Source organism: Cordyceps javanica, chromosome 3 (genome assembly GCF_051103115.1).
Source record: "Cordyceps javanica chromosome 3, complete sequence".
Lineage (NCBI taxonomy): Eukaryota > Fungi > Ascomycota > Sordariomycetes > Hypocreales > Cordycipitaceae > Cordyceps > Cordyceps javanica.
The window spans coordinates 5,064,974-5,085,199 of record NC_139297.1 but is presented as its reverse complement, the minus strand read 5'-3'; the positions used below and the strand labels follow the sequence as shown (position 1 = coordinate 5,085,199).

The window sequence follows — 20,226 nt, the reverse complement described above, 5'->3', positions numbered from 1 at the left end:
AAAAATGCATATCAGCATGAACAATAAATTTAGAAGGAGGGACTAAATTGTTCTGATAGACGGGCCTTGCTATATCTCAGCTGGACTGGTGGCAGAACTCGATGCCGTGCCCACATACACCGCAGGCGATGCATACCTCATTATTCTACCTTGAAAACATATGATTGTACTCCCGAAAGCGAACCTCGCAAGCTCGTGCTACAGACAAGACCTTCTTGGCATGTGTAGCTAACAAGAGAGTATTTGTTTACCGTGCATCGGCGGTGAACAGCACCACGCAACCGGCGACAGCCAATGACGTCGTGTCTAAAGCACGACTTTTGTAACCATTTTCAACCCCACCAGAGAAACTGGCCGGCTTTTTTCTTTTCCCCTCTTGATTCTTTCTTTTTTTTAACCCTCTTTTTTTTTGCCCCGGAACCTGTAACAAACCTAGTTCGTTATACTGCGAGTGGGGAGGGCGGGGGGGGGGAGCCTCATACCTCTGTTGCTCTCTGCGACTGGCACACCACCAAAACCTTGACTCAGGCTTTTTATTTTTTTTAATTTTTTTTTCTGGCTCCCGCTTTTCGGCTCTCCAGACGTTTTTTTTTCTCTCTCAGCTTTCTTCTTCCTTTATCCATCATGATGGTGCTCTAACAATACGCCCCCCCCCTTCCATCGTCTCTACGCTTCTTGTCCATCCGCTGCGCCCTTGCTGGTCTTGACCACGCTTGCCAGCTGTCGACATTTTCGCTCGTCGCTTTTTTTTTGCCGGCTCTTTGCTGCTGTCATTGTGCTCGCGTGTCTGGGTCTTTCTGGTCCGCAATCGGTGCGACTCCAAAAAAAAAAGAGACCGTTTCTGTCCCTCGGCAGAGCTAAATTGCTCCATCGTTGGATTCTCTGCGGCATCATCTTCCCCCGCACTGTTGTTCTGGTTCTTCTGCCAGTTGGAATCGGAAATCAAAAGACAAACGGATTCGATCAAAAGCGTCTTGATCGTTTTCTTCATCAAGTCTTCCAAACACCCGCCCCGGCTGCGCCCGCAACCCGACCGATAACACGACTCGCCGACCGGTTCCATTACGCTATCGAAACAGTCATGGTCCGCAACATTGTCCTCCTCGGCGGCAATTCGCACCCGGAACTGACCGACACCATCGGCAACATCCTCTGCATCCCTCCCGGTAACCGAATCCTCAGCAAATTCTCGGGTGGTGAGAGCCGCTGCGAGATCAAGGACTCGGTCCGCGGCAAGGATGTCTACATTGTCCAGTCCGGCTCCGGCCAGGTCAACGATCACCTCATTGACCTCTGCATCATGATCTCGGCCTGCAAGACGGGCTCCGCCAAGCGCGTCACCGCCGTCGTGCCCCTCTTCCCCTACTCTCGCCAGCCCGACTGGCCCTACAACAAGGCCGGCGCTCCCCTGTCCCGGTCCCTCGAGCACGGTGCCAAGCAAGACTACACATTCGAGAGCGTGCCCGCCACGCCGCGGCCCGGCGGCCCCAAGAGCAGCGGCCTCATCAACGGCGTCAACAGCCTTGCCGAGAAGCTCGCCAAGAACAGCATCTCGCAGGACAAGCCCGACGGCGCCGACGTCTTCTCCCCCGCCAAGCGCGCCGACAGCGCCGCCAGCTTGACCTCTCACGCCCGCGGCCACACGGCCGAGGGCTCCGTCTCCTCCCAGCGCAGCTTCACCACGCACGACTACGAGAAGCCCAGCAACGTATCTGCGTTCCACGCCAAGCCTGGCTACAAGCAGTGGGTCGCCCAGGCCGGCACCCTCGTCGCCGACCTGCTCACCTGCGCCGGCGCCGACCACATCATCACCATGGATCTCCACGACCCTCAATATCAGGGCTTCTTCGACATTCCCGTCGACAACCTCTACGGAAAGCCTCTGCTGCAAAACTACATCCGCCAGCACATTCCCGGCTATAAGGAAGCCGTCGTTGTCTCGCCGGATGCCGGCGGTGCCAAGCGTGCCACCGCCATCGCTGACAGTCTCAACATGGACTTTGCTCTCATCCACAAGGTAACCTGAATCCTCTACTGCTCGCCGCCCTCAAAAAACTCACCATCCACCCTAGGAACGCCGCCCGATCAAGTTCACCGAGCAGCGCAACGCCAGCATGATGCTGGTTGGTGACGTGGCGAACCGCATTTGCATCCTCGTCGACGACCTCGGCGACACGGCCAACACCATCACCCGCGCCGCCAAGCTGCTCAAGCGCGAGGGTGCCGTCAAGGTATATGCCCTGCTGACCCACGGTGTTTTCAGCGGTGACGCCATTGCGCGCATCAACGCCTCCGCCATTGACAAGATTCTCGTCACCAACTCGGTGCCCCAGACCGAGCACTGCCGCCTCTGCCCCAAGCTCGAGGTCTTGGACATTAGCGCCGTGTTCGCCGAAGCCATCCGCCGTGTCCACCACGGCGAGTCTATCAGCGTCCTATTCCAGCACGACTAAGCCCCCGGTAACGCACAGTAAACGCCCAACTGACTCTGCTGCCAGTTGGAGTCTCAAGGTTTACCTTTTCTTTTTTATTTCATCATTGTCGATCAGCCATGCTACAACTTTCATTCCTGCGGGGCGCGTTTGCGCAAAATTGGTTTGAAACTTGACAGTTTTGATCCTGCAGAGTCAAGATTGTGATGCACTGAAAAAAGGGGACGCGACAGCAGAGGGCATAATGATGAGAGCAGTAAGGGAGAGAGAAAGCGAGTCCTTTTTTTGGTCCTTTTGCAGCATCGCTATGACATGTTTTCTCTATTTTCTTTCTGCCTTTTTGCGAGATTTACAAACAGATCTTTCTATACAAGTCCTCCGCAGGGGGCCGCCGCGATAGAATCGTAAAAAAAAACATATCCGGATCCCACACCCCTCTCCCAGAGAGCAAAAGGACTCCACGCGACTCTGGATTGGCATGTATGTGCTGTAGGCGTGCTAGGGTTTCGATACCGTCACGCTGTCCGATTTGTTGGTGCTGCGTCTTGCGACTTTGGAGGGAAAGGGTCTGTAGAGGGGAGAATCTCTATACTTTGCAGATGACCAGAAGTCATCACGATGTAGCATGTGGTTCGAATCCCAGGTCGTGGAATACAGCCGTTCAGGCAGAGAAACTATGTAACGCGAAAAAAAAGAAAAAAAAAAGAAAAAAAGAGCGTTAAACAAACAACAAGTACTTATTCAGTCTATTGCATCATGGTCGTGCTCTGAGCCTGTGTCGTTATGAGAGGCCATCTTGGCCGAGTACACGATTATCTAATTAGAAGACAAATGTGTTCCGATCACGTAGATTATTTGGCTACTTCTTGTCTGGAAGCTGTAAAAGCATTCTTATCTGGCCCTGAGACAAAAACAAGAGGGAAATGATAACAAAAAGCAGACATTGGGAAATAGCTTTATTACGCCGGGCTCGCACCATACGTGAGTTTGCTCCTGCCGGCGTTAGGAGCATGTGTCGCAAAGACAAGCAGCCAATTCAGAGATTATATGGTACAGAAACCAGTAGCAACAACCTTGGTCCGATGGGTTTTTATCTGATACAAGACCCAGCGTATCCTGCCATCGCAATGGAAATGATCTTCCTACCGAGATCAAACTACGAGGTCCAAGACGGCCACGCGACTGCCAGCTGGCGGGAAACGTCTTTGCCCCAGCTGACGCCCAGAACGGTGGTGAGTCGCGATGAAGTGGCACTGAAGCGGACCGGCTCGGCCCCGGGAAAAAACGACGCCGATTCAGTTGGACCAGATTTGCGGCGAAGCCAGTCGGTACCCTGGCGTTGAAAGGGTGTGATCGTGCGTTTGTAAGGTTATGGATCTGGTAGACTTTGTAATTCGTCATTTTCCCCTGGTAGTGAGCTCTTACAGTAACTAGCTGCTGCTCTGTGTCTTGATGCTTGCCGTTTCTCTGCTCTCTTGCTCGTGTCTTTTGTATTTTCTTTGGCGATATCAAGCAAGATGGCGTATTCATTCACCGGTTTCTACGAGAGCCATTCAGACGCAAATTTTTCTTGTATTTTGTGACACGGCATGAAGGGCTGGCTTGAATCACGAGAGCAAGTCTCATGACACCACCCTTGGCGGGATTGGGTAGCTCCGCAGCTCTGACCGACCGAAAAGCGAGCCGCCTCCGCTGAAAGTCGAGACCCACCTTTGACCCTTCTAGTACTCCCTCACCGATCGCCCCATTTCCTTACACCGTAAGACTACCTAGAGCTTCTCTCCGCCAACACCCAGATATCCGACAGCGCCGGACTGGCTTCAAACAACATTGCCTTGCTTTTTCGGCGGCTCCCTGCCCTCTGAGTAACAGAGCTGCTATAGCTTCAACACACGACCAGACGGATACGCCTTGACCAAGCGGGCGTCACCCGATAAATACAACCTCCTCCTAGTCCCCATCTCCGGCCGTCTTCTCCAGCCGCCGCCGCGCCGACTTCCGTCCCCCCCCCCCGGCGGTCATGGCTCCCTTCGTGCTGACCGCGCGCACCCGCACGCTCATGATCGTGCCCATCTTCTTGGCCGTGGCGACGGCCGTGGCGCTCTTCGTGCACTCGGACGTCAACACGCCGATGCTGTGGTCGCAGTGCCACGCGCGCGCGCGCCTCCCGGGGCTGAGCCGCGTCCCCGTGCTGGGCACGCCGCTCTGCTACGTCGTCAGCTTCTTCCAGGCCACGCTCGACGCGGCGCGCAGCCGCGCCGTCATGGCCGTCGTGCTCGCCTTTGTCGGCGCCCTGCTGACCGTCTGCGCGACCGAGTCGGCCCGCGGCTGCAACCGGCCCGCGCGCCTCGTCGCCAACCCCACCCCGGCCTGGCTGCTCTTCAACCTCCTCACCGGCGCCGGCGCCCTCGTCTGGCAGCTGCTCATCGTGCCGGCCCAGATCCAGCGCCTGCGCAACATCTTTGTCGCCCAGAAACTCGGCGCGACGGGCAGCGGCGGCGGCGGCGGCACCCGAGAAGAAGAGGAGGACGAGGAGCAGGGCATCGGCGGGCAGCGGCTCGAGGCCCTCGGCATCGACCTCGACCGCAACCTGGCCGGCTCCGAGGTCGTCGCCATCCCCATATCCATTGCCCTGGGCTACTACCTGCCCTCGGTGCTGATGCTCGTCCTCCGGAGCCCCGCCGCCGTCGGCGCCTGGCTCTTCTTCCCGCTCTACGTGTCCCTCGCGCGCCAGGCGCTGCGGTGGGCGCTGCGGCGCGCCCTGGGGGACGACGCCGCGGCCGGGCGTGCTGTGCACCTCGAGACGCACCGCCGCAGCCTCGCCGCCGTCTACGCCCTGCCGGTGCTGGCGTCGGTCCTCGCCCACGCCGCCGTCCTCTGGCACCTGGCCGCGCGCCCCGACGACCGCAAGGAGATGACGCGCTCCTGCGTCGCCTTTGTCGAGATTGACGCGGCCTTCATCGCCGCCACCGTCCTCTACTGGGTCCTCGTCGAGACCAGCTGGAAGGTCCCCGCCCTCATGGTCGCCGTCGCGGCCCTGCTCGGCCCGGGCGCCGGCACGCTCGCCGGCTGGCCGCTCCGCGAGCGCATCATCGAGAAGGAGCTCGGCGCCGTCATTGACTCGGTGGCCGCCGAGGACAACGACGGTCCCTCGGAGCAGACTCCACTGCTCTGAACGAAACAAATTGACAAGTATACACTTGGGGGAGCTGTTTGGATATTTCCGGTCTACAAACCACTAATTTTGGCAATCATGAAGAAACTTTGGTTGTGTTTGATAGCGAATTTGCTTGCTCTTTTTTTTTCTAATTCAACGTTTCACCATATTTTTGACACTTAATATATCCCAGTGCGCAAAAACTCGCGCACACAAAAAGCATCACGTTAAGCAAGATTAGTTTGTATCAATCCATGTTTTCTTCTTTTGCTCTTTATACAAAGCCCCCCTTCCGCCCTTTGTCGTTTAAATAATACAAGTGTATGTGGTATACGTAAAGATGTTTATGAGTACAGGCCGCGCTGTTTCCGCCGGGTGCTCCAGACAACAATGATTAGTTTTTGGGGATTCTGGCCAGGATCCGTTCGCGAATGACTTGGGTCGCAACGGCGCTTCCGTGCTGCAGCGTGATGGCACCGACAATGGCCATGACTGCACCCGTCAAAACGACCTCCGCGCCGCTCGATTCGAGATTGTTCACCTGTAAAATGTTTAGCGAGAGCTGTTTCGAGCGCCCCTAGAGGATTTCGAACACATACCGAACGAGGCTTCCACCGCACTGTGTTATCGAGGCCTACAGACTTGGCCAATGCAGTCAGCTGCGCCTTGCCAACGGTGTCGCGTGCGTTGTGGATGTTCAAGTTATCCACCGGCGTGAGCTTGGGGTGTTGGAACGCTTGTCTGTCGAATTCGTCCGTCTGTTGCGCCTTGGGGTCCGCAGGCTTGCTCACAATGTCCTTGACAGCCTCTACGTCGAGGGCCATGCGACCTTTTGTCTGTTGTTAGCTTCTTCCTCGAGCATAGCTGGGGCAGGTGATTCGTTCTCTGCAGCCCGCCAAGAATTTTCCACGTCGCGACATACCCATCAGCGCCAATCGATCGTTGAAACCTCTGCGCCCTTGATCAAAGCTTTTATGCGTGACCGCCAGCCACTTGAGCTCCTCGGGCAACATCTTGCTGCCCCCCTGGCCGAGCAGCCTCTCGTACATTTGGTCAAGGCGTGCTGGGTCGTTGTTGACCGCCCACACCTTGTTTCTGGGGTTCTTGGCGAAATCCATCTGCAAAGGCGCCTTCATGCCCGCGGGCGTGCGGCTCCATCGCGGCTCTGTCGTCGTCGTCGTCGTCGTCGTTGTCGTCGTCGTGGACTCCGTGGACTCGGAAATTTTGAACGACTCGGGGGTCTCGGTAGCCGTTGTTGTGGCGTACGAGCGCGCGCATGAAAGAAGCGCTCGTGCGGTTGACCGGCTACGTAGCAGGCTGGAGCGACACTGTTGCAGTGCCATTGTGTATTTGTGCGGCGGGAATGTTGTGTCTTGAGCTTTCCAATGCCATGGCACTGAAGCCTTGAAGAACAATTGCAACTTTCTTGCGGGTAAATTCTGCACGTGACACGGCGACAAGGGTCCGTGGCTTGATGTGGCGCAAGCTTGACAACGAAACTGACCGACGGGAAAGACGCGCCTAACAAAGCAAAATAAAAGATCTTGATAGTAAGGCGCTACGATTCTAAATCCATTATTAAAGATCTTGTCATCACTCCAGGTGCAATTGATACGCTCTGTGGTGCATCGTGCCGTCTACCTGTGGCGCGCCACAATGCAGTGACGCCCGTCGCGTGAGCTTAATTGAAACGCGTTTCCCACCATGCGTGTCCTCGAGCTTGTTCTCAACCCTCATTTCAACACTCGATAATTTGCACAATTCCAGGACGTCGCAAGCATGGCCGCTAGAGAGAGTGTAGATAATGGTTTGCGCGCCAGATTAGAGCCTGTACTACCAAAAGGTTACCAATTTGGCATCTTTCACATCTCTACGCCTCCCACCAAGAGCGCCGCGCTGTACTCTGCTCCGCCCAACGAGCGACCCGATCGGACCTTTTGCGAGAGCCACTTCCTGGCCGTTTCCATCAAAGTTGCCGACAAAGATGAAAAAGACGCTCCGGAGAAAGAGGAGAGAGTGGAGGAGAAGAAGCAAACAGACGTTCTCATCTTTGGCGTCGAGGTCCTCATCTACTCGACCCTGTACACTACAACACTCTTCGTCTCTAAGGCCGACTCAACAGGGTACTTAACCTTGCTGGCACTTCCCAAAGGAACGCCGAGTCCAATACGGGAGGTATGTGGTGCATTTCTATCGCACTTGGTGGAACAACGACGGCGAAAGGATAAACAATTCGTCGTCAGCTTGTTTGCGAGAGCGCAATCGCAATACCTCTTCCCTGGGAGTGTAGAGAATAGTGGAAAGCATATACTAGACGATCGTGGCCTAGTGAAATGGTGGTGCCGCGTTCTCAGTCCATTGCTAGAAACACCTCCCCAAAGCAGTCTACCATCATGGGGGAGCGTGAGGGGCTATCTCGTTGTACCAGGCTTAGAGGAATATGAGACGAGAGCATTTCTGCCCCGCGCGGTGGCGCAGTCGTGGTCGCTCACACATCCGCTGGAGAGAATATCACACTATACCAAGGAATTCGACTGGGTACCCCCGCGGTGCTTGATTCCTCGCTACCCCGACGACCCAAAATCGAGGTTCAGGGACGAGCTGGACGAGGAGGCAGCACAGTCTGGCGGCATGCGCAAGGAGGGTGCCTGGCAGAGCGTCAAGACGCTAGATGTGTTTTGGGAGATGATGGCTTTTCGGCAAGAGTGCTCTAGCGGCCGCATGACGGGCTTCATCTGGGTCGTCTTTGACGACGCGGCCGAGGACGGCATGCCTTTGACGGCGCCGGAAACACCGCGCAAGCAGCAGCGCACAACAGTCGTATCGACGGCGGACACCACCCCCCGGAAGCTTTCTGGCGGCGGCGCCGCCGCCCCGTCGCGCAAGTCGCAAAGGGCGGCCGAGAAGCGCGCCAAGAAGACGAAGAGAATGGCAGCCAAGAAGCTGCGTGGCGTCATCGTGACACGGCCGCCGCGCATCAAGACGGAGCAAAAGAATTACCTGCTGGAGCGCTGTCCGACGTCGACGCCGCACTACGTGTGGCCGGCAGGCGGCCGCGGCGAGCGCGTCGTCAGCGAGAGCACGTACAAGCGCATCGTGGAGCTGCTGCTGCACCTGGACTTTGCGACGCTCGACAAGGCCACGGGCAGCACGCGGCGGTGGGTCGGCGAGGTGGGCATGGGGAGTTCGTGGGGTTACCGTGTGACGGGCGCCATGGAGACTTCTGCGGTAGCGGGAGCGGCAGCGGACGGATATGGAGCAGCGCCGCAGGTGAATAATTTGTCGGCCATGGTGAAGAGGAAGAGGAGCACGACCGACCCGGCGCAGCCTCCGCCGGATGCCGCTGTCCACGTGCTCAGCGCAGGGCTGGTAAGAAAAAAGCCCAAGGCGGACGGGCCTGAGGAGGGAGATGTCAAGCTTCTATCCGCGGGTCTGGTGCGGAAGAAGGAAAAGGCGTAGGCAAGTGCATGTGAGGTCTGTCTGGTGTTGTGTGTATGTGCGGAAAGGGATAGCTGTTGGTTCACGGTTTCGTTGTATCATGACACGTGCCCTTGTTCATGCAGAGCAAAGAGAATGAATATAGCTACCGTCAAAATTGTAGACGACTTTCTTGTTTGTTCTTCTCAAGGATTGGCTGCGTTATGCCCCTTCAAAGCCAGCGAACCAACGTGCCTCCCTCGTCCAACGTGCTGTATTTAGGGGCTTCAAAGGTTTTGCAGAGTAAAATTGGCTCTAAGGTTGATTATTTTAGCGGCTAATGGAGTTCAATTATCCTCAATCGTACAAGCGCCGTTCACGTACTCTCGGGCAGAATCCTCTCTCCTCCTTCGAAACAGTCCTCGCTCTTTCGCATCTCCTACTCCTCGGTGTTTCTTCTCAGCTTCTTCCATGAGCATTCACTGCGCTGAATGGTTGTTGGCAGCTTTGAAGAGGCCCCTTGACTTGTGATTGCGTTGAAATGACACCCGTCTTGTACACGCCCCGGCCATGCTCCATTGCTACGCATCCTTACCACCACTTGTCTGAAGTATCACGGTAGGTGTTGGTCATGCAGTGAATGTCTCCAACGGCTTTGTGAAAGACCCAGGTATCGTGGAAGTCAACCCTCGAGAAGCCAACTTTTTGGTACAAATTCTTGGCGGCTGTCTCAAAGATATCCTCGCCGTTGATCTCAGGCCCAAAGGGCTTCGGGGCCATGTAGTGCGAGTCAGACAGGGGCACGCCGTTGACCATGCTGGGGAGATACGACATGTGAGGCGTAGCTCCTGCACGCCTCTCGAGCTGGAAGTCGACTTTCCCGTCGTCCGCTGCCAGTACGTCATTTTCCTCGTCGCCATGGATACCAAGTACCACCAAGAGCTCCTGATCCAGCGCCTCCGCTTCGGTCTGGTTTTGACGGCGCGGAATGGAACGGCGGCGTTGCTTGCCAAGGCGAACGATTGCATCCACGTCTTCTTGAAGACCCACGAGCATGGGCATGCGGAAGATTGCGTCGTCAGCAAGGCCCGTCTCCTTCTTGATGAGCTCAATGTTGGCATTCATGCGGCGGCCAACTTCCGCGGTCGCGTCAATGTTGGCCTTGGAAGCGAGGAACTCGTCGATACTTGGGCCGGACGAAACCTTGGTCTTGCTGAAGATTGGTTGACTGCCGTGGCCGGCCTTGGAGGCCTCGCGGAGCTTTTGAAGGCCAAGCTCGGGGTCCACGGCTACCATGGCGAAGCCCTGTGGTGTCTGCGAGGGTAAGAACTGCATCATCTCGTCGACATGCTTGACCCGAAGCCACATGGAGTCGAGGACAAGAGGGTCTTGGACTTCCTGGGCGCGGTAGAACTCGAGCTGGCGGGGGAGATCCGCGTCCTCGCCTCCCAAAATGATGCGACCGGCAGGGAACTTCTTGCCGTCAAACTCGTAGGGGGGGATGGATTCTGTGTTGCCGCCCGCCTGGAGTGTTGCCTGGATGGGTGTCTCTTTGTAGCCGCGCGTGCGAAGAATGGGGTCGGCGGCGCCAACGCCAGTGTCGCGAAGCTGGGTGTAGATGAGGCGCTGGGAGTCGCGCTTGCCGCGTCGCCCTTCGAGAACAATGCGCAGAGAGATTGGCTTTCCATCGGGGCCAGGCATGCTCATGTATCCAGGTTCAAAAAAATCCTGGGCCCATACATCCGGAGTCGGAAGCCGTTCAAGCGGCATACTAGTTTCGAGGCTGTCCAGGGCCTTGTTAGCAGCTTCTCCGACCTCGCCGGCTCTACGGACGGTAGAAGAGAACAGCTTGTTGACTGCCTGCTTGTGATGGTGGATCATAACAGGCGCAACACGGAGCGCGACGGAATCGAAGGAGGTGCTGCCGCCGTCCTTGACGATGAAGTCGACGCTGACGTGGCCGTCCCATCCGTTAGGAAGTCTGGTGCTGCGGGAATCAACACCAAGTGTTAGGCCCTGCTTGAGATCCTCGGCAGAAATGACAGTGTCGTCCTTGACGATCTGCCACTTGTCACCCTTGGATTGGAAGATGCGCACTTGGGATCGCGCAGGCTCTACGCCAATGACAAGACTGCCGGTCGCGTTGTTGCTCAGGTCGGGTAAGGGCATGGTACGCATCGGTGCCATAAACTGAGGAGCGCGTTGCTCATCGTCATCGGCATCATGGCATTTGATTAGCTGCGATAATGGCGTATCTGGGCTCTGGAATGCACTAGTCTGCTTGCATCGGCCGTTGCTATCTCCAATATTGGCGAGAAAAATGGCACCCGACGCATTGGTCCACTCATTCTTTCCCTCTTCGTCGGATGAGCCTGTAACGTCGACTACGCCATCACGGTTCGTGTCGACGCGGATGTCTGCCTTGAATGCAGCGCTGACAGATGCGCTTGTAGACGCCTCGCCAGCGGAAGGAGGCTTCTGAATTCTATCCGCACAAGCCTGAATCCGATGAATCGGAATGAGTCTCTCACGACGGTTCGTAAGCAGGCGCTTAGCACAGATGTTTGCGGACTCCATACAGGCTTCGGGGCTGGAGGACGCATCACAGTGCTGCTTGATCTGGCTAATAGTAGCCATGTCAGGCGGTGGGGTTCCCACCTCACCCGGGAGAGGCAAATATACTTCATTTCGAGACGCAGGGTTATTAATATCTAAGGCGGTTGCCTGATTCCTCTTTGCACAAGCCTGAATCCGATGAACCGGAATGAGTCTCTCACGACGGTTCGTCAGTAGGCGCTGAGCACAGATATTTGCGGACTCCATACAGGCTTCGGGGCTGGAGGACGTATCGCAGTACTCCTTGATCTGGCTAATAGTAGCCATATCAGGCGGCGGGGTTCCCACCTCACCCGGGAGAGGCAAATATACTTCATTTCGAGACGCAGGGTTGTCCGCTTGCTGTCGGACAATGAGGCTCTTGTCGATGGTTGCCGCTGATGCCAAGGCAGCATACACGGTGGCAAGCGCAATTGGAGCTTTGGGTAGCATGCTAATGACTGAAAGTTTAAACGAAAGTGATTTAAAAGAATGTGTTGATAGAGTCCACTGTTGATCTCTGTCGAGCTCTGGCAATGTAGCAATGGTGATGGGTAACCTGCCGGATTTATAGCTGTGTAGACATTCGAGATATTCGACGAGAAAACAAGAAATAAAGAGCATATTACGACGATAACTGGCCATAAGCGACTCATGCGCATAATATGCCGCTTCCTTATATCCCGACATGACTTTCGTTAGCCAAACCAGGCCCTTGCCCTTTGACAAACCCCGCTGATTGCGTCGGCATACGGCGACTCCGACAGCATGCCCGTCGACCAGTAATTTCAGCATTCAGAATGAATGAAATTTGGCGCGCAAGGATACTAGTCAAGTACGAAATTAAGACTCAAAGATACACAGGCCAGCTATTGACTGAAGCTGGAGAAAACTGTTCACAAGTTCAAGATCCACAGAGAGCTACGAAGCTACAATTCGATCCTGATCAAAACCACGCTGATTGAGTACTCAGGTGTGTGCCTAGGTATATGATCCGTAATTTGATGTTGTATTCAGTCAGACAGAACAGAATAATATGAGCTGTTCGAATTGGCTAACTGGCCTGGTCTGGACTTGGTTCGTCCCGGATTTCGCCAGACATCACAACCAAGTGAAGGTCTTGCCACATCACCTCACAGGGTCGACGAGACAGCTGAAAACTCACATTTGAGCTGAATGAATCGTGCTTAACTGAAAGGTATCAAGGATATCAGGACTGACAGAAGTCATGCTCAAATATGACGCAAGCCTCTACACTGAGAGCCTTGTACATATATCACGTCTCATACAGCTCGAAGAGGGTCTTGCCTCTTCAGCCACTGCGCAGCTCCTAGACGAGCCATCCTAGCAGGCTTTCGGAAAAGGTATTCCCTCTACTCACGCACGTGGCCCCACTAACAGTGGCATAAAATGAAGATCCGGTTGAGGCCGACTTGGGTACCGGGCCTGGCCGGCCCGTCAGGGGCACGAGTAATGACTTCATGGAATGCGCGATAGGCTTCGCCTTGCCCAGTCCTGGCATACCAAGACGCTATTGCGTCAGGCAGGAGTCCACAGTGCTCGTCGAATGAGTTGCTGTCAGGGACCTCAAGGTCCATACATAATGCCTGTCAGGGTGGTTTCACTAGCGCCCTCATCTGCGCAACTGTTAGAATACGATTCTTTTGCGGAATCGCAAATTCCACGAAAGAGGAGGCCCGAGCTAGCTGTTTGGGTAGTTTCTGAAAGAGCCAATAAAACTACAGCTTCGCCGGTCCCTGTCGTGCTCCAAGTGGCTTGGCAACGGCAAAGACATACACAGAAAGACAACACTCAAGGCCAACACCAGTCATGGCCTCGTATTTGCAAGCTTGTGGCAGTAAAATTTTATCGCGCGTTTTAATAAGAACGAATAATGAGCATATCCTCAGAGTGTATAAGTGTGAAAGCACTGGCGCAGGTTCCGGTGCGAGAAAGTGACAAACACCACAAAAGTTGGCCGAACTCGGGGAACCTATGTAAATTGGAGAATTCCAGCCACGGGGATTTCTCGAAACACCCGGGCAGTGACCGGCACTTATTAACTAGCTCGTATTATCAGCGACTTACGCGGCTGCATCAGCCACACCATCCCGCCCACCATCATGCGACTACCCTGGTTTCCGGCATATTAAACAGTAATCTGACGCGGCGATCTTGTCGCTCATAAGGCCAGATGATGCATAAATGTATGCCATCTCACGTGCACACGACACCTTCTTCGCTCCTGCACCGGCCTGTACGACCTTTTGATTTTAGCTTCTGCATCAACACATCAATCACACCAATTTCCGATCGCAACTGTTGTTTCGTGCTGTTTCCTCGGCCTTGTTTCTATTGCTCCGTCTGGCACACCACAATCACGCAGCAAACGCACTGTTGCGTCTTCTACAGTCTTGATACTTGCGCTGGCGGCCAGCTCAATGCGGGTTACTGTTTAGAGGGTTCGGAAGATGAGCCGCCAGGGCATAATTGAGAGCGCTCGGAAGAGTGTCACATCAAATTGTGATTTCATTGATCCCATCTTTGCCTGTTTCATAGTGGTTTTGGTACGAGAATTGTTTTCTGCTGGCGGTGGTAGTTCCCATCACCTAGTGGGCTTCAAGCGGGCTAGCGCTCGAAATATAGATACAGAGTTGAGGAATTGACTCACTTTAAACAAGAGATAATAGCTCGAGCATGCCAGCGTTACAGGGCCGAGAACCCACGTAAATGTGCATAATAGTAACTCGATAATCGCAACGTGATAGATTAGCCGAGAATATTGCCACCGAGACGTATAGGTTAACAAATGAGAAGATGCTATGAACTACCAGTAAGCCGTCAGTATGGCGCCGTAGTTTACCTATTAGTGCGTCAGTAATATGAGCACTACGACCACTACACAGCTAGAGAGGGCCATTTTGAGGCTCGCGTCAACATGGTAAGCCAGACTATTCCTTAAGAAGGTTGTTCTGATCGAATGTGGCGCTAATTACTTTAGGAAGCGATCTATCCGCGAGCTAAGAGGCGGGACGCCGAAATGCTTTAGCCTTTAGACTTAATAAAGCGGCTCTGTTGATGTGGTGTTTCGAGCGGAAGCGATGGAAAACAAGGCACAAAAAGAGAGCAGCACGGAGCAACAATTATTATCAGGAATTGGTGCGTATTGTGTTGATGAAGAAGCTAGAATCTCAATACAGACGGGCGCAGGAGCGAAGAAGGAAGGCAGTGGCGAATGCACGTGACTAGCCGACCTAACAGTTGATTAATAGATTTAATGGCAATACTGCGTACACGGTTGCGTTATAGGAAAGATGCTGGCCTAGCAAGGTACGATCTCTGTCTGGCTGCACTGCACTCCAGGGTGATGCGTCTGAAATCACCGGGGATCAATCAAACCCTGCGGCCGTCGGTTAAAAGGACGAATTCAGGTACTGCACCAAGGACAGAGGTACCCGTCTGGTGAAGTTGAACAACTTGGTGTTATACCAGTAAAAAAAAGTCACCAATTCCACTTGTGGTGATACAACTGCACAGCTCGTTCAGCTCAGTCATGTTAAGATACTAGGCGAAGCAAGCAAAAGAGTTGGAGCGTAAGCAAGTTTAGATTTTGCTACTATAATTGACTAGAATGATAATATTAGACCTGGGGAGGTCGCCAGAATTAGCCAGCCGGAGGCTGGCAGTGACTGGCAGCACGTCAATACTGACGAGCCTCTGTTCTCTGACCATGTCAATATTCGACAGTATCGCGAGTCTACAAGGACTTTACTTTACACAGTATGTGGTCAGAAGTAGTAAGTAGATGGTTGATTCTCTTAATCTAGTAGTGGTAAAGTACTCCTACATTCTCACGTGCCGGCAGCCAAAATTGGCTACGCATATCTAACACGTTTTCTCTATTCATTTTAAGCTTACTAGTACTAGAATTCATACTCTCTATAAGCTAGCTACTATGCGACTCAGTAGCTGTTATGTTGGCTGTTACAAAGCCTGAAGATACTCCATGGACAATCTTGTGGGGAAATCAATATCGGGGATTGGCGAGGCGGAAGCTAGCAGTGAGATGGATCCAGTAGTTAGATGTGGCTTTGACCATCATACCATGTTTACATGGGCTTTAGCATGGATTAGCCCTGTTTCGAGGCTATTGACCATACAAGGTAGCTAAAGAATCGACGACTTGTCCTGCAGTCTCGAGACTGCCGTCCCAACAACCTCGGATTATCGCTCCGCAGACAAGATGTGACACTTCAGGATAATTTGCCTCCTGAAATAGTCTCTCCACGTCGTCCTCCGGCAGCCCCGAGTAAGGCTCCTCGCCTACCATGATAAAGTACATGACTGATCCGAGGGCGAAAATGTCATCAGCAACTTTGGGTGGACGATGCCAGACCCAGCCGGGAGGCTGATATCTTGCCCCAGCCGCAATTGTAGGCTCGGGCCCTGCGATAGAACTTCCAGCAAAGTCGGCGATATGGAGATCAAGAGACTTGTCGAGCAGGAAGTTGCGCGGCGCGACATCGCAGTGAATGACGTCTGCCGCGTGGAGCACACTCAACGCAGAAGCTGCCTGCAAAGTCCAACGCTCTCGAAGCTCAGTAGGAGCGCATGACGTGTCCTGCAAATAATAAGTTGCCAGATCTCCTTTCTCGAGGTACTCTAGCGTTAGGCAACAGCTGTCGGGGTCCCAGTCAATCAATCGAGGCAAATACGGGCATTGCCCGATTCTTTGATAGACCTCGGCTTCTGTTCTCATGTCCCTTCGATGATCCTCCTCCGCCATATGGTCGTATGGGTTTGGCTTCGCGTTCTTGACAATGTGGCCTGATGGTAGACGCTCAATGTGAGCCGTTACTCCGAAACCGATCTGTGTTCCTTTTGTTATATAGTATATAGTGCCGTACGGCACATTTTCTGGGACTCGGAAAACAGAGTCTGGCCAATCAGGATGTTCCCTTCGTTGCCATGATCCTGGTATAGGTTGATAAGTGATATGACGAGGCCGCTTCGTAGGCGTCGGAGATTCCTTTAATCATTCAATTAGAGAATAACCATAAACAATGACCGTCTCGTACCGATTTTGTCTCGGCTTCTGTCTCCCGCGGCAACCAAATATGCCTTTGCAGGCATTTTGATACGAGCTTCCATAGGCCCGCGGATTGTTGGGTGAAGTACCGCCATAGACGTGGCAGTAGTGGCACACGATTGAAGAAATGAACTAAAAACATTGGGCAGCTTATCAAGTGAAGAACCGTCTTTTGAATTTCATTTGGTCCTCTCGGGGTAGCTAACCAGGTCTCGCCTTTCCAGCCGACCGGCGTGTGAAGGCGCTAACGCTATGTCACGGAGAGAATACGTTGTAGCGGCGCGTTGGCGACGGCAGGTTTGGTGTACACAAATAACCTGTCCCAGATCGACCAGGTTGACCTGTCCGAGCTGGCCTTTACCCGCGATTTTGCCGATATTGGGGCTTGTACCTAAGACATGTAAAGTACCAGTAAAGTAACTCGATCTTAGAGGATAGCCTACAAAGATTAACTTTAAATAAGTAAAATAAATTGAGAAAATAGAGGCTTGTTGAAAAGAATTTATCATATTTTTTTAAGAAGAAGTCTTTTTTATTTCTTTTATATTATTATTTATATCATATATTTCTTAGAAGAGGAAAACCTTTACTTAAAAAGTACAAGTATCGTAAAAATCGTATAAATTAGGCTCGCTCCCCTTGTGTCGCGTTACTGGTCCGCTGGCAAGAGGTCGGTACCACAGCAGTTGGTGAAGTATTTTGGTATATAGCAGCTCGATACCTTGCCTTCTAATTCAACACGCAAAACATGCACCACACACGCTTTCAGGAGATGAGCAGCTATGAGAGTCGCGGTCTCATAAAATGATCTACCAACCTCTTCTACGGAGGTGGTTACGCCCACAACGTTGTCGATTTCTCGGGCCGTCTACTCAACGCACCCAGTCCACAATTTCTCCGCCATCTCAGACGGCCCAACTTATCGAGGAGCAGACCCTCCCAGGTAGCAGGCTGCGCTACTTCCACCCGACGGCGCCCGACCAGATCTTGGATGGAAGATTCAGAACCATCTCCAAACTTGGGTATGGCTCTAGCTCCACAGTATGGCTCGCGGAGAACCTTGGATTGTGAGTCTCAGCGTCTTCATTACACTTAACAATCAGCTGGTCCTATCCTGGAAAACACATGCTGAACCATTTACACTCTCAGCAACTGGTGGTGGCGGTCATCAATTCCGCGCTACGTCAGCATCAAAATTGCAGCCCTTGACACAGACGCTTCTCGGGAGATTGAGAACTCGAAGCGTATCTCCGAGTCGGACCGCTCCCACGATGGCTTGCCTTACCTTCGCCTGCCTCTCGAGACCTTTCAGCTCTCTGGCCCTCATGGGACTCACTCATGTCTCGTGTATGAGCCCTTGAGAGAGACATTAAGTGAACTTCAGAGTCGATTCCCGGGTGGGAGGCTGCCTGTGAAGATATTCAAGCTCTATATTTTCTGTCTGCTTCAAGCCTTGGACTACTTGCATTCATCATGCCAACTTATACATACCGGTAGTATACCTCTGATCAATCAGCCCGCGAAATTCTAACCTTGGTCTTCCCAGATATCAAGGATGACAACATTATGATTACCTTCGAGGATGATGCAGTTCTGAAATCTTTTGTGAAAGTACAGAAGACCTCTCCTCAGCAGAGCTACACCTGCCCTCCAGACGATCGGAGAGTATACGTTTCTTCAAATGACTTTGGCCCTCTGAAAGGCGGCTCATTGCTCCCTCTGCTGGGAGACTTCAACCTCTGTTTCCCCGGGCTTGCAGATCGAGGGCATCTTTCGGCGATTCAGTCCCACCGATACCGTGCCCCTGAGGTGCTGCTCGGCTGCCCGTGGACTTATAGCGATGATATTTGGAACATGGGGCTGCTCGTAAGAAGTCCTGACTACTTTCGCTTTAGATGCTTACTTATACCTTGCGTAGATGTGGAATCTTGTGGAAGATGTCAGTCTATTTGATCGACCTGCTGGGGATGACGGGGAATACGATGCCCACGTCCACCTAGCACAGATGGTCTCATTGCTAGGAGACCCTCCTGTGCCCGTGATAGAAAGGGAGCGGCTTTGTCGGAAAGATAAGCTACGGCTCAAGAGACCAGTTATTAACCTCAAGGGCAAGGAGTGCGACAACATGAACGAATTCTGGGGTGGTCCGTTCTTCGACGAAAAAGGTATGTTTAAAGCCCCAGTACAACTCCACACGACCACGGACTGAACTTGCTCTTCATCATAACACCAGGCTGCATCATGCGCAAGGATCTCATTACCAGGGACAGAACCCTAGAAGACACGGTAACGCATCTGCAGAGTGAAGACAAGGAGCAGTTCCTGGACTTGGCCGGAGCCATGCTTCATTGGATCCCCGAGAAGAGATCAACGGCGAAGGAGCTGATGGAGCATCCCTTTCTCGAAATGCCCCGGAGGCATTACGAGCGATACTTGCAGAGGGTCGGACGCAAATGAACATGGCAGGCTTACATTGAGCAAGACCAGCTTGTAACGCAGGGTGGAGCTGGCAGCCCGTCGCTCCCCAAGCTGGGATAGATTGTAGAATCTGGAGACGGAGTTGGAACTACTAGTTTGCTGTCTTTAAAGGGAAAGCACTGACGGTGCTGCTTCTCCTAATGCTGCTTCTCCTAATGTGACAGACTGGAAGAAAAAAAAGAAGGAGAAAAAAAAGAAGGGACGACAAGGCTGTGGCTTGGATGAAAAAAAAAAAAAAAAAAAAAAAAAGTAAAACCCACCCTCCCCACACGACCCATTTCGGCCATTTAGCTGAATTCGGCCCGGCTGAAGAGTGAGAGAGAGAGCAAGAGAGGTTTCTCTAGGCAATGCCACACGTGCTGTTTTCCTTTTTATTCTTTTGGTTTATTGGCTTGGTTTGGATGACTTTTTTTGCAATAGTGAATCTTGGCTCTTGGCACGTGCCAAACCACTAGTCAGCGACACAGAGAGCCTGCAGTGGCGGCCTGTCGGCGTCGTGGTGGTGGTGGCTTTTGTACTGAGGCGGGCCGGCTGGTTTTGAAGTTTATTGTCTTTTCAATTTTGTTGATTTTTTTTTCCTGTTGCTCTTTTAGCACCAAGACATGATGGACTGCGGGGGAGAAAGCAGATGAAGAAGTCAGAGAAGGGCCAATGGAGATGGAGAGTGGAAAATGTCCGTCTCGCATGTCTTTTATTCCCGCTCAGCTTGACAAGCAGGGCCTCCGGACGGACAGAAAAGGACGAAACACAGAAACGATGCCCAGCGACTACTCTGCACTTGTATTTACTTTGTAGTTACTGATATGTTCTACGAACCCAACCAGCGCTACTTGCCACCACATGTCTACTCAGTAGCTCGGGCATGCTCAATCTGCAACCTTAATCATGTGTCAGTCCCGCTGTCGAAAAAAAAAAAAAAAGTCGCCCGAGTAACCCTGGTCCTTGACCCAGGATCCGCTGAGGCGTACATGGCGTAGTTCCTGGCAGTTATTAGTGGTAGTATTCCGTACGGAGTAGAGGCTCAGTGCTAGCCAAGTCTAGGTTGTGGATATTCATCA

General features: G+C 53.1%; 7 protein-coding genes across 7 annotated transcripts; 4 read left to right on the top strand and 3 right to left on the bottom strand.

The window, feature by feature from the left end:
* Positions 1-1,081: 1,081 nt before the first annotated feature.
* V2A60_005717 (ribose phosphate diphosphokinase subunit PRS5) lies at positions 1,082-2,453 on the top strand (the record flags this gene model as incomplete). The annotated part of the gene is made up of 2 exons (XM_083257024.1): positions 1,082-2,017; positions 2,073-2,453. 2 exons carry the CDS (start codon positions 1,082-1,084, stop codon positions 2,451-2,453), a joined length of 1,317 nt encoding a protein of 438 aa, XP_083113150.1.
* A 1,999-nt stretch (positions 2,454-4,452) lies between these two features.
* V2A60_005716 (uncharacterized protein) lies at positions 4,453-5,607 on the top strand (the record flags this gene model as incomplete). The annotated part of the gene is made up of 1 exon (XM_083257023.1): positions 4,453-5,607. The coding sequence occupies one exon, from the start codon at positions 4,453-4,455 to the stop codon at positions 5,605-5,607; it is 1,155 nt and encodes a 384-aa protein (XP_083113149.1).
* Positions 5,608-5,983: 376 nt separating this feature from the next.
* Positions 5,984-6,932, bottom strand: V2A60_005715 (mitochondrial 54S ribosomal mL57 domain-containing protein; the record flags this gene model as incomplete). Its single annotated transcript, XM_083257022.1, has 3 exons — positions 5,984-6,130; positions 6,189-6,418; positions 6,512-6,932. 3 exons carry the CDS (start codon positions 6,930-6,932, stop codon positions 5,984-5,986), a joined length of 798 nt encoding a protein of 265 aa, XP_083113148.1.
* Positions 6,933-7,368: 436 nt separating this feature from the next.
* Positions 7,369-9,048, top strand: V2A60_005714 (histone acetylation protein-domain-containing protein; the record flags this gene model as incomplete). Its single annotated transcript, XM_083257021.1, has 1 exon — positions 7,369-9,048. The coding sequence occupies one exon, from the start codon at positions 7,369-7,371 to the stop codon at positions 9,046-9,048; it is 1,680 nt and encodes a 559-aa protein (XP_083113147.1).
* Positions 9,049-9,597: 549 nt separating this feature from the next.
* Positions 9,598-11,643, bottom strand: V2A60_005713 (uncharacterized protein; the record flags this gene model as incomplete). The annotated part of the gene is made up of 1 exon (XM_083257020.1): positions 9,598-11,643. The coding sequence occupies one exon, from the start codon at positions 11,641-11,643 to the stop codon at positions 9,598-9,600; it is 2,046 nt and encodes a 681-aa protein (XP_083113146.1).
* A 4,105-nt stretch (positions 11,644-15,748) lies between these two features.
* On the bottom strand, positions 15,749-16,734 carry V2A60_005712 (uncharacterized protein; the record flags this gene model as incomplete). The annotated part of the gene is made up of 2 exons (XM_083257019.1): positions 15,749-16,428; positions 16,680-16,734. The coding sequence occupies 2 exons, from the start codon at positions 16,732-16,734 to the stop codon at positions 15,749-15,751; spliced, it is 735 nt and encodes a 244-aa protein (XP_083113145.1).
* Positions 16,735-17,494: 760 nt separating this feature from the next.
* On the top strand, positions 17,495-19,147 carry V2A60_005711 (uncharacterized protein; the record flags this gene model as incomplete). Its single annotated transcript, XM_083257018.1, has 5 exons — positions 17,495-17,757; positions 17,840-18,087; positions 18,237-18,556; positions 18,609-18,855; positions 18,924-19,147. 5 exons carry the CDS (start codon positions 17,495-17,497, stop codon positions 19,145-19,147), a joined length of 1,302 nt encoding a protein of 433 aa, XP_083113144.1.
* Between the last annotated feature and the right edge of the window lie 1,079 nt (positions 19,148-20,226).